The sequence below is a fragment of the Phoca vitulina genome, unplaced genomic scaffold, assembly GCF_004348235.1.
Source record: "Phoca vitulina isolate PV1807 unplaced genomic scaffold, GSC_HSeal_1.0 scaffold11, whole genome shotgun sequence".
NCBI classification, from domain to species: Eukaryota; Metazoa; Chordata; class Mammalia; order Carnivora; family Phocidae; genus Phoca; species Phoca vitulina.
Window position 1 is genome coordinate 32172320 of NW_022589714.1, and position 13674 is coordinate 32185993.

Genomic DNA, 13674 nt, shown 5'->3' on the forward strand with positions numbered 1-13674 from the left:
CCACTGCACCACACCAATCACCAGCTCTAAGAGTGCTGTCTTTCTCAGAAAGAATGATCCTCTTAGCTAGAATTCTTCATTCTAAAAAAGTGGACAGTTTTGTCTATTATTTCTAGTATGACCAAAATGTTTTCTTTAATATTTCTTTCCAAGATTTCAGTTACTCTCTTTGTGTATTTAGGAACACAGCTTTGAGATTTTGGAGTCTCACTCTTCATAGCCTGAGGGTCTACAACAACATCTATAAATGGGGATAAATTCAACCTGTCTACACTTTATTTGATCTGTGGCCATTTATATTTGTTAAATTAGAAATAATGAGGTGTAAATGTTGTTTGACAGAAAAGAATTGTAAATGATTTCTTTTCATTTCGTGAAAATAAGAGAATGATTATATATTTTGTTTTTGTCAAAATCTCCTATACTTTACTGTACCATGAATTGGGAAATCTATCACAAAATGGCTAAAAAAATTATTGAGGGAAATGGTGATGTTAACCTCGAGGAAAAAAATCATTAATGTTGATGTATTTCATTCAATTTTAAACATATAAATTTTTCCCTTTTGTTGAAAGGGGAAGATGGAAGGATTCTATGTGCCTTTGAGTCAAAACATTTATTTTAAAAATACTTTTTTTCTTTCCTTCTGACCCATTTTTCTAAATAAAGGATAGAAGTTGTTTCTTTTTTTTTTTTTTTTCCTTTTGTTTTAATTTTTTTTCCCTAGCAAAGACAACCCCTTTGGCATATTTTCTTTTCAAATGTGAAATGAGGTGGAAAATCCTCATTTCACGACAGGAAGGACAAATATTGACACAAAGTTAATATTTGTTAGAACCCTGGAAGCAACCTGAGTATACATACACACACTCACACGCATACGTACCTTCTCCTTTTTCTCCTCCTTCACCAGACATACCTAACTCACTTCCTTTCTTGGCTTTTAAGTCTGTGGTTTCCAGTTGAGGGAAAGGTGGATTGGGCATATTGTGTGTCTAGGATATTCTAGGACGTTAACGTATACACAAAACAAGTGTTCATGTGCACACATGCACACACAAATACAACCTGCTTAATCTAATTTCCCCCACTTAGAGAAGAGCTTCTGGACTTTATCACTGTGCTTGTCCATCTTGAATGCAATAGCAGATGCCAAGCCAATACTCACTGGTCACTCAGCATGTATGAAGTCCTGTCCACTCTTGCCTGTTTGAGAAAAATGCCCTGGGGTGACTGGGCGGCCGGCCCTGACAGGCTGTGTCACTTATCTCTTCACATTGATTATCAAAGTCAGCTGTGGCCAGACCTTGTTTTTTTTTTTTTTTTCCCCTTCTCCTCTCAGCCCCTCTTACAAGCACCCCTGCCTGGATTTTCATGAGGAAATAATCAGATTAGGCCTTTCACGGTGAGTTCATATGGAGTTCTCTTTCTCCAGTGTGCTACTAACTGAATAAACGTGTTTAGTGGTAAATTGTAAATGACATTATGATTACCAAAGCCAGCATGGGTTTCATTTAAAAGTGATCAGAATTGCAGACCACAAAAATCGTGACTGGCAGATAAGGCCATTTGGAGAAGGGGGAAAAGAAAAGACAGAAACAAGTGAGAAAGATAATCATTACGCAAAACGAAACCTTCCCCAACCGAGAGAAGCAAGAGGGAAAGAAATCCCGAGGAAGAAAAGATGGAACACTATTTCGAAGAGACACTAGACTGTCACCGTGGGCTTTTGCCGGCTATGGCCAGGACAGTCAACGATGATGTCTGTTGGCCGTGTGCACACCCCTCTCTTAAGCAGCGTGTATTCTCTCACACAAGCAAAAACCACGCCTATTTAGCAGCTCTGGAACCCTAATGCATTGCTTACATGGGCTGGATCTTTGCCTCCCATCAAAATGAAAATACTAGAATTGATTTACTCTGGGGATGACATAGGAAAGTGGATGGAAAGATATTGATAAACCACCCTGTCTCTTAGTCAGTGCTAATAAATAAAATAAAATAAATGAAAATAAAATTTCTTATTTATGAGCACCAGGACTCCAAGTTTGGCTATAAAACTGAATAATCAGTGTTACTTGCTGATAATCTTTAGATTGGTGCCTTTGCTAAATTTGTGGCTATGTGTTTAGACTTCTGGGATCGTATGCTAAAATACTAAAAAGGCCAAGTGGCAATATAAAAAAGCAAATGGACTCTCACCAAATATGTGATTTGACAAATAATGATAAATAACCCAAAACCTCTCCCTGAGTTGCTTTCAGTAGACTTTATAGAGACAACTCCTGATGATCATGGTACTTCTTGGCCAGTATTACTCGTCACAGCTGACCTTGCATCTAAATACAAGCCAAAGTGAAGTTATTTGGATTATGTTGCTTTTCTCTTCCCCCTTTTCCTCATTATTATTACTAAGTAATGGTGTGAGTCAAAATTGAGAATCAGTTTTTCTACCTATGAACTAGGGATAATTAAACTTGCATGAGGAAGTTTTAGGTAAAGGAGGTTAGGGAAGGAGGAAGAAAGAAGGAAGGAGAGAAATAGGGAAGGAAGGAAGGAAGGACCACCAATCTGATGGCTTGAGGGCATCTTTGTAGTAAAGTAAAACTTCCTCTGCTATTCTAGTCCCTATCCCATCCTGTCCCCCTTCCAGATACCACTTCCATTAATCTGTGGACTTGCTGTCAGATATTTCTATACCTGAAGCTCTCCTGAGCAACTATTTTATATCAGTTGCAACAACCATGGGATGGTCACCATCTGGCCACCTAAGACCAATTTAAGCAGTATCCAGAGGCCCCTCCCCCGCCCACTGATAAGCTGTGAAATCCATAGGACTCCTCTGATAGTGTCCAGCTTCCACACCACATTAGAGAGTATAAGGGTATAGCATATTTTGCTTAGCATTCCTGCTTGCTGCAATCACCACCACAAGTCCACCATCTACATCTCGAGAATACACATCTCTTCCCTGGTCATTCATGGGCTCACCCAACCTTTGACTCTCTTTCTCCAAATCTTGCTCCTAGGGCTGTGTGGAACTCTTAAATTAGAATCAGCAAACTGCTGTCTATTTTCATAAAGTGTTCTGGAACCCTTTTACCTCAAGCCTATCTATTGTCACACCCTTAAACCTTGAGGTTCTTCCATGTTTCGATGTTCTTCACATGCTCTATGTCATATCCCTTAAGTAAAAGCCCCTGCTTCTCTGAGGCTGATGTCGTTAGGCTCACTCACTGCTCTCTCTACTTGACGTGTCTTACGTTGACATAGTAGGCACTACTTTTCACTCCCTGAAAGCCATCGAAACTAATTCACGGTTTCCTTCTCCATTCTAACTCTGCCATCACTCTTTTCCAGGTAAATAATTCATCTGAAACCTTGACTGCTCTGGAAATAAAGACTACCCAAATAAGAACAAGCAAAGGCTATTTATTCTGAGTTGGCTATAGCAAGCGAGTTAGCCACCATCACTTGCTTTTGGCAGAGGCTCAAAGGCAGAGAGAGTGAGAAAGCTTTCTGGTGGAAAAAAGGAAAGAGTTCAGGCATACCCTGATTGGAAGCTGTCGTTGTTAGGGGAAAGCTGGAGGTGGGCTCATTAGAAATGGGACATCCTATGTGATTGATTAGACATGTACGTGGCTTTCTTCATTTGGTCCTAAGCTGGACATGGGGAAGGAAATTGGGGAAGTTGACCGTTATTAATCAAGTGCCAGCTATTTGGGGCTGATTGTTTTGAGGATTGTTGTTTGGTCATCCTGGACTAGTTGATGCGGATAGAAATGTGACTTTCCTGGACTGCTTGTGCTCATAATGGACTGGTTTCTTGGCCTAGTCACTGCAGACTGTGGTTCAGAGTTCTATTTTCATATATGGTCTGGCTATTGTCTGTATATTGTATATGCAGTCTCTTACTGCTCAGCTCATCTTCAAGGCTTCTCTAGAATACCTGGTACAGAGAAAGTCTTCCATAAAAGTTGTTACTGTTATTTTTTTTCGAGTATGATTTTTCTCCATTCTACCTTATTACTCACTGACGCAGTCATAGCACTGAAATTGTCATCACCACCAACTTTCAAAATCACAAACTCAAGTATCCTACTTGAAGACCATGACTCATGTCTTTCCAACTCAGTCAAGAGCCCTTTCCGTGCGACATTAAATCTATAGCCACGTGCCCTTTTTAAAAATATATACTTAAAAAAAAAAAAATATATATATATATATATATATATATACACCCCTTGCATCATTTCCCTCCTTTTGCAGCTGAGATGTGCTATGCTTCATTACAATTGGTTCTTTGAAAATATCTTTAGTACTTGTGACCCTCTGCCCCTTCATCTCAGTCACAGGCAAAAACCTAACCTTCAGTGAAGCCAGCCACCCTGTCTTCCCATGACATCTTACTAGGCATACCCAAAGCATTTGCCCATCTGCTCTCTGCAGCCCAGGCTGACTTATTGTGAAGGTGATGGAGTTGAGGTTTCAGGGTCCTCACTTACACGGGCCACTTCCAAGATTCCAGAAGGAATGCCAGCAATGTGTTTACATGGCCCTATGTTTTTGTAAAATTTGCAAATTGGAGACACTTTAACCAAAATTTAAGATAACACTCTCTTCTTGCTCTAAATTTTCCTTCATCATAAGCACTGTGGGGGTGGGTAACAGTGGACACAGCATTTTTAAGATCTAGCTAAGGGGGAGTTGAACTGGACACACATTTGGTATGGGTTTAAGAGGGTGTGGTTTCTGTGGTTAAAAATCACTTCTATATAAAGTTCCTACTAGCCATTTATGTCACCTTACCCATGCTGTGACACACAGGAACCAGACCCTAGGTCTCATGTGTTATGAATGTATCCTAAGGCATGAGAAGAAAGTGAGAGGTGGAGGAGAAGTAGGTTTTTGAGTTGACTTTGCCCCAGAAGTTACTCTATAAAAAGTTATTCAAATATTACACCTCATACATGAGGAAAACTTTTTAAGGAATTCCCACATTTGATAGTTCTGAAGATTTATACGATACCAATCATGAATTGTGAAGCTAAAAGGAACTTTTCTAAACTACCAGTGATAGAAAATAAATGTCAGTCATCCAGGTTAAAGGCAAGACTGAATTACTTTTCTATCTCCCTGAAGAAAATATTACAACATTGTTGTCATATAAAAAAGCAACACAAAAGTGTGCAACAAAAAATAGGAAAAAGTTAATAATATTAATTTCCCCTAGATTTTATCATGTTTATGGTATTTATGAGGTTTACATTTATAACTGTTGTGACTTTTTTTCTCATTTTTAACTAATACTCATTTTGAATTCGTAGTTTTGTATTTACTTTTACAGAATGGTTCCCCAACATCGTATAAGCACTAAAATCCAGAACGACTCGGTTCACTCCCCTTGCAAAATGAGAGTTTCCCATTATTTTCTCAATCTATAAATATTCCACCCATCCTCTCTCCCTGCATCCCAGCCCCCAACACACATCCTCACCCCTGACTTCCAATTGATTCCCTTGTTTTGCCTCAGCATGTCCCAGCAGATGACTGCCTTCAGTCTGCCTCTCACCTCAAGCTGCACAAACACTTTCTGTTCTCCTTCCTGCTCCAGGAGACCCATGGAGTCTTTTGACCTACCATATCCCACCCATTTTTAAAAGCTCTGGACCCTGTTCTCCGTTGGCCTCTCAAGGAGTTTACTCTTATTCATCCACTTCCTCTAACACCAGTCTCTCCCTTTTTATGGATTCGCTCTCATCTGCAGAATTTTAGCTAGTGTCTAAACGAAACAATCTGACTTTTGTTTCCTAGTACATGTTATAAGGCTCTGAATTATCATAGTTATGCTCTAGCTGCTTTTCACAATCTCATCTTGAGTGCCAGACCAAAGTACTTCAATAAAATTAAGTATTAATTTTAAAAGAACCTACTTTTCAGCTCCCATAGAGAGCACTTCCTTTGTATAGAATCCTTATTGTCAAAACTCTAAGGTAGAAATTTTTGCTAGAAGTAAGTCTGTACTATCAGATGACTGTATATTGGTTTAGTGGAATTATTTTGGTTTTGGTTTTGGTTTTCTGTGTTTTAACTTTGTTTATAAAGAAGGACTTTCTAGTTGACTCTAATGACATATACACCATGTAATTTCTTTTCCCAGTCGGTTACTTGTATGCAGTTTTATCTGTTTTATAAAGAGGTGGGAACAATCACATCCCAATCATCATTCTCATACTACTGCCAAAGAAACTTCAGCTTTGACTTCTGAGGCATGTGGGCCAGAGAAACACTCAGAAGTGGGACAGCCTGAAAATATAATGAGTATGTTATTTATTACACATTTTTTACAGTGTTATTCCTAGGATAGCGAGAACTGTAGGGCATATGATTTTGGAGGAAGGGTGTTTTGTTTGTTTTATATTTTGTCAAGAAGACCTGAAACAAAGAAGTAATTTAAATATTCTTTATACTTACATTGGATCAAATGGGTATGTCTTCCATTTTATGGGGGTATGGGGAGGAAGGCATGGGGATAATATTTTATAATAACCAATATTTCATGAAACTTTTTTTTACTTGACTTAGGAGATACTAATTATTGACTTCATGAAGGTCAGAGTGGTGAGTCTCCAACCAAATGTCTCAGACATCAGAAAGCAAGTGTTCCTTTTATAGTAAAATGTTCACACACAGAGCTTCAAAACACAGTTAAGGAATACATTAGGAATAGAGACAATGTGTGTCATTGGCATTGCACTAGTTACTCTGAATAAGAAAGGTAATTAAGTTTAAATAAGCAAATAATTCCTGCATGTGTGAGTAGCCGTATGTGTCTGGCGTTTAATCTTTATCACCTCATGGTGCTTAATGATAACAAAAAGGCAACTCGCTCCTAACAGTGAAGAGAGAGGTGACACAGTAACAAAATCTTCTTCCTGTTAACAGGTTAAGCATGCACAAGGTATTCAGTAAATGCTTATTGCACTTCTTGCCTGGTTCTAGGGTTCATAATCTAACTCATAAAAAATTCCGACCGGTTATGAAGATTTGACAGTGACTTCTATTCTATCACCTTATTCCTGTGCTTGTCACGGGCCTGAGTCCTGGACCCCCCAGGGTATACATATACTTTGCAACACAGGCAGTTAACATAGGTTGTGCCTTTCTTGAACGTGCTCATTCAAACTTTCTCTGACCCTTTCTTATACAAACTCTTCTTTCCTCCCTCATTCTATTCTTCCTCTTAAGATCCTGCCTCCAACGTCATTTGTTAGTCATATTCTGCTCCATCCAATGTCACTGCTAAATAGGGAGCTTTGGATCCTGCAGGTAGAGTGGCTTGGGGGTCCAGCTTTCTTGGTGGACTAGTTTCAGGGAGTCACATATAAGAATAAATGAATGAATGAAAAGAACTCTATACTGGACTACTTTGAAGATGTGCATTCTACTAGTATAGCTCCTATGTCATGTTACTCTAAAAGAATATTTGAATCACATTATAAATCATCTACTTTTGTTATTTTAGCTTTGGAAGGCACCTGCCATCAGGAATAGAAATAAATAAAAACTCATGTTTCTACATGTGTATTTATTTAATGAATTAGTCAAGAAAAAAATGCTTTGTCACAACAGAATCCTTTTACAGACAAATCAATATGTGATTTAGGGACATAAGAAAATTCTTATAAATATAATCAGCCATAATTTCAATCTTATGGTTTCATGTAAAATAGATGGATTTCTCAAAGTATTGAACTTTATCATGTATTAGAGTCAATTCAGGGGCAAATCTCATAATAACTTTTTGTAGTATATTCTGTGCAGAAGTTGATTTAAAATGTATTCAAGCTATAGAACAATAATCTTATAACTAGATACCTGGCAAGAATAGATAAAAATTATTTTAGGGGTGCATGGGTGGCTCAGTCAGTTAAGCATCTGCCTTCAGCTCAGGTCATGATTCCAGGGTCCTGGGATCGAGTCCCACGTCAGGGACCCTGCTTCTCCCTCTCTTTCTGCAGCTCCCCCTGTTTATCTGCTCGCTCTCTCTCTCTCTCTCTTTGTCAAATAAATAAATAAAATCTTTCAAAAATTATTTAAAAAAATAAGAGTTTTGAAAAGGACATTACACATCAATCAACTAATACATATTAAGAAGTATCTACTGTGTTTGAGGTAGGGTGTTAAGCCGTGTGGTAGTTTAAATAGAAGATATGGTCCCTGGCCTTGAAAAATAACCCCTTAAGGGCACCAATACCTACAAATTCGATGTAATTTATCAAACTACATATAGTTAATAGCAGAGTGGTTGAAAATCGTATCAACTAAGAGAGTGCTTATTTTATTTAGGGACAGTTCCAAAAATTTAGCAGTCTATAGAGATCACTTTATTTTTTATTTATTTATTTATTTTAAGATTTTATTTATTTGAGAGAGAGAGACACAGTGAGAGAGGGAACACAAGCAGGGGGAGTGGGGGAGGGAGAAGCAGGCTTCCCACAGAGCAGGGAGCCCGATGCGGGGCTTGATGCAGGGCTCGATCCCAGGACCCTGGGATCATGACCTGAGCCGAAGGCAGATGCTTAACCACTGAGCCACCCAGGCACCCCTACAGATCACTTTAAAAGACATTGTATCTCCTGAATCAGAAGCAGGAGAAACAAAATCAGAAATCTATAAAACTGGATGGAATGTGAACAATTAATCAACATGACATCAACATGGCTGGAAAAAAAAACTGTGTTAAAAGAAGGAGAGTGAGAGGTAAAGTTTAGAAAAGGGGAAGTAGTGTGTCAGGGTTTTTTTATGAGAGAAGGCCACCTAACTATCTCATTTCAAAAGGATATATCTGTAGTAGAGACTTGTATCAGAATCTCAGAGCACATGTCCGTTAAGATTATGGAATTAATTCCCTTCGTACTGGTTCCATGCTTTTGAAAACAATTCTTGATTTAACATTAGTGTTTCCATATTATATGACCATAGAGAGAAAACATATTATGTAAAAATAACTCTTATTTTATGTTTGATAATTAAATATCTATTTAAATTAATAACTTAGTATTCAATTTAGTGATTCTATCTCTTTAAGAGAGTTAGAACAATTTGAATTTTCTGTTTTATCCTATGTCTGTTTTCTATTTGTCTATTTCAGCTAAATTGTTGAATTTGTTAGCATGAGGTTGTTTGTAGTAGTCTCTTAACTTTTGTCTGTAGGATCTGTAATATAATCCTTTTATCTCTGAAACTGATGATTTGTGCTCTCTTTTTATCTTGATCAGTCTAGTGAAGGGGTTAAACAATTTATTGATATTTTCCAAGAATCATATTTTAGCTTTGTTCACTTTCTCTATTTTTGTTTCTTTGTTTATCTCTTTTCTATTTCATGGATTTCTGCTGTTATATTTATTATTTCCTTTCTTCTATTTACTCTGGGTTTGCTTTGCTTGTTTTCTAAATTTGTAAGGCAGAACCTTAAGTTATTACTTTTAGACAGTTCTTCTTTTGTAATATAAGCACTTAACATTATAACTTTGCTTCAAAACACTGTTTTCACTGCATCTAACAAATTTTGACATGCTAGAATTTCATTATTATTTACCTTGAAATATTTTATAATTTTCCTCATAATTTTGACTATTGTTCTTATTATTGTTGAGGCACAAGTAAACCATGTGTCCACTCCCAAAGCAAGATTTTGGTAATTAAATTTATTGATGTTGTAGACAGTGTTGGTATAGATTTCTAAGCATATCATATGGAAGGAAGGATATAGGAAGAGGCTAGATCATGCCCAAATGTAGTAATTTTATTTTTTGGTTCCATTCCAGAGGCTAATTTGATGACCTCTCACTTAAAGGCAAATTAAAATATCTTGAAAACAGTGCAAGATAATTTTGTGAATATCAATTTTAAATCAATGGAATTCTGTTTGTTGGAAGTTAAAATATCCCTGTGGATTCAGAACAAGAACTACTTACTGTTCATAGACAGGAGGATTAGGAATAGTAGGAATAATGGATAATGCTGTTTCTCTAAATTCTTGTTTAGCCCCAATCATCCTCAACCTGGGCTCTATTTAATGGCAATACTCCCCAAATTACTATTTTCTTCTTTTCTTCTTCTTGTATTTTGTTTTTACTCTCCATGTTTAGAGAAAAGAGAGAATGAGAAAATTATATAGTCTGACATCCAAACTCTTTCACATCCTTTCACAGTATATCTCTTCAATTTTAATACACCTCCATAAATTCTCCGTTCCAACCCCCTTAATGTACCTCCTTTTTCATTGACTTGAGTATTATTACCTCCTTCTCCCTTATCCTTTTTCCATTATGGAGGCCTTAGTGATTATTCCTTTTCCTTAATTATTTGACTTATTTAAATCTTTTTTCACTTAGCTAAAGTCCATTATTACCTTTAAATAATACATATTTTGTAACATGTACATTTATGTTATTAATAGCTATTATTTAATATATGTATCCTTTCACATTTTACCCAGACTTCTTTGCATACTCAGCATCTAGCACACTTAAAAGTTCAATAAGTGTTTCATAAGGTTACAGATGATAATAAGAATGATGGATTGCAAATTATCTTTGAGAGATTGTGGTTTATATATCACTTACTTTCTTTTATTTTATAGGTACATTTAGGGAAGAACAGAAATGCACATACCGAGCCCTGATACAAGGCTACATCTGCAAACAGACTGACCAAGCAATCTTAATTCTTGACAATGCTGATGCCACTTGGGCAATGAGGAAGTTATATCCAGTTGTATCTGTTACTCGTGGTTTTGTTGACACCTTTAGTAGTGTAAATGCCAACACTCCCTGTTCTACTTCAGCGCCTGTATCTACTTTCTATTCGATTTTACCCACCAGAGAAATCACCAAGGTCTGCTTTGTGGATCAGCCTCCCCAAGTGTTGCGTTTTTTTCTATTGGGGAACAAAAGTACCTCTAAGCTTCTTTTGGCTATATTCTACCATGAACTTCAGAGCCCCCATGTTTTCATAGGGGAAAGTTTCATTCCACCCATTCTGGTTCAATCGACTTCCTCATTGCTAGATGAGTCTATTGGTTCTAACTATTTCAGCATCTTGGATAACCTCTTGTATGTTGTCCTACAAGGACAGGAGCCCATTGAAATACGCTCAGGGGTCTCCATTCATTTGGCCCTCACTGTGATGTTTTCAGTCCTAGAAAAAGGCTGGGAAATCATCATCCTTGAAAAACTAACTGACTTCTTGCTGGTTAGCCAAGACCAAATCAGACTTATTCATGAGATGCCTGGCAATGAAGCAACCTTAAAGGCCATTGCTGATAATAAAGCAAAGAGAAAGCTCAATTGCCCAACTGTGACTTGTGCCAGTCATTACAAATTTGGTCAACGTAGACCTCTCATGATGGAAATGAGCTCATATAGGGTCCCACCACCAACCACTACGGAAACTATCTCAAAAGTGATAGTCATTGAAATTGGTGATCCACCAACAATAAGGAGCCCTGGACCGATTCCATATTTATCAAGTAACAAATTACAGAATTTGGCTCACCAGATTATCACTGCTCAACAGACTGGAGTACTGGAGAATGTTCTGAATATGACTATTGGGGCCTTACTGGTAACTCAGTCAAAGGGAGTCGCTGGCTATGGGTAAGTACTAATTATAAGAACATCTAAACAAGGGCTGATTTCTTGGGTGCATATTGCAAATGTCAGTTGACTTCCATTGAATCACACAACCTGTCTGTTTCTTAAGATAAGAATAAAAACTTAGTCACTTATAGACTTAAATTATTAATTTAAAAATTTTTTTATTAAATCTATATTCTTCATGACTATTCTATATCTTGGGTGGTTGAAGATGTTATATTTTGGTACCTTAAAGTGAAAAGCATATAGGAAGAAATTTTTCCAAAGCAGTTTGTTTTCAGTTCGTTTGTTCATTCTTTTATTCATGTGATAAATTTAAGTAGTAGGTTTTGCTAAGGTGAAACAGATACGATCTTTGCCTTAAGGGACAGAAACGCTACATATCACAATTCCAATGAGCTACAAGCTAAAAAATGAGTACTGAGGAGGATGAGAATAATTCTTCCCACCTGGGGAAGGGACTTATGTTTAAGAAAATTTTGGAGGGATGACTAGGAATTTACTAGGGTAATGCAATGACTCTGATTGGGTTTTATTTAGCTTAGGATTATAAAGCCCTGAAGAAGATGCCTTTGTCAAATTGTATGAGGCAGGAGTATCCCTGTTGCCAACTATGTTTATGGCACAGACCTGTGTAAGATCTGTAACATCTTTTGTGCTATGTTATTCTGACTGTAAATGCTTATTTTTTATTTTGGAGTCCTTCACCAGATTTCTGTTCAATAGACATTTCAGAATTAAATTTACCTGAATGTTTTTCTGAGCTTAGTAAATGGAGAAGCATGAGAAGTACACAATAAGGGAAGGCAAGTGTAAATTACTCTCAATTTTATAGATTGTGTTAGCCAATTGACCAGCCCAAGTTCATCTAAGGTTATCTCTCAGAAGGTCCAGACTGTAAGTCCCAAGCTCCAATTTTTAGCAGATGCAAAAGAACCAAAAATGATAGCCCAGACTGCGAGACAAGATGAACTTGTTACAATGTTTAAGAAACATATATAAAACCAACCATCTCATAAATGAACACTGCTGGTTATAGAGGGCTAAAGGTGGGCAACATAGATATTCCTTATAAACTTATCACCACTACTGGAACATAAGCTCAAACCTGTGCACAGTTTCAGTTGATACTGGGTCCCTGAAATAGGTAAAATTATTTAGATTCTGAGATATGTTATTCAATAAGATTTTAGGACATTTCCATTCTTTCAGATTATTCTGATGTTACTGCTTTTTCATCTTATTTGTGGTGGTACTAACAAAGAAACAATTGATATTTAAGGGATATTAGTTACATCCATGTGCCATCTTCAATGGATATGGGATTTGCTATAAAATAAGAGTAAAAACAAAAAGAGACGTCTTCACATAGTTAGGCATATTTAACTAATACATTGATTGCCTTTTTAAACACAGAGCAATATATCCAAATGAAAGCTTAGCTAGTGTTTTTGTATCATATTTTACCTGAATTACAATGTAGATAGGTGTTCCTTTTCCTGACAGTACATTAATATGTATGGGAGATATGAAAAGAAAACTCAAACAGTTTTTTTGTCCCCCCAATCTTGTTGATTTGAAGGGCTTTAGGAATTGTTATCTTATAATTAAAAAGAACTCTTAGTGACACGATTGCTCAGAATCTATTAAATCTTGGATATTTTTACCAGCCACCAAACTGTACCATGTTATGTCATTATGCTATAATGCATGGTAATATAAGAACCAAGAACCTGAAAAAAAATGATGCCAATGCAGCTTACCTTATATTTAAATATCTTTTCCCTTTAGCCCAATTTCATTTAGATCCCACTGAGTTCTTATAAATATATTATATGTATGGCTGACTAGAGAGAAAAAGGGCCAATCCATTGCTAAATTTTATTTAGATTTTACAGTACTGAACTTTTCTAATAGGTCATCATTCCCAAATAATTGATTTTGTGTTACGTATAAAAAGAGACTCTGTGAATATTTAGCCTTTAACTAGAAGGAGAGAAGAGTCAAAGAA

The 13674-nt window shown here is 36.8% G+C and overlaps 1 protein-coding gene across 1 annotated transcript in view; it reads left to right on the top strand.

Moving 5' to 3' along the window:
- PKHD1 (PKHD1 ciliary IPT domain containing fibrocystin/polyductin) overlaps positions 1 to 13674 on the top strand; it is a 440651-nt gene that overhangs the window by 383047 nt on the left and 43930 nt on the right. Inside the window, exon 60 of the mRNA XM_032410150.1 lies at positions 10649 to 11663. Within this exon, the coding sequence (XP_032266041.1) occupies positions 10649 to 11663 (1015 nt within the window). The remainder of the gene's footprint in view (positions 1 to 10648; positions 11664 to 13674) is intronic.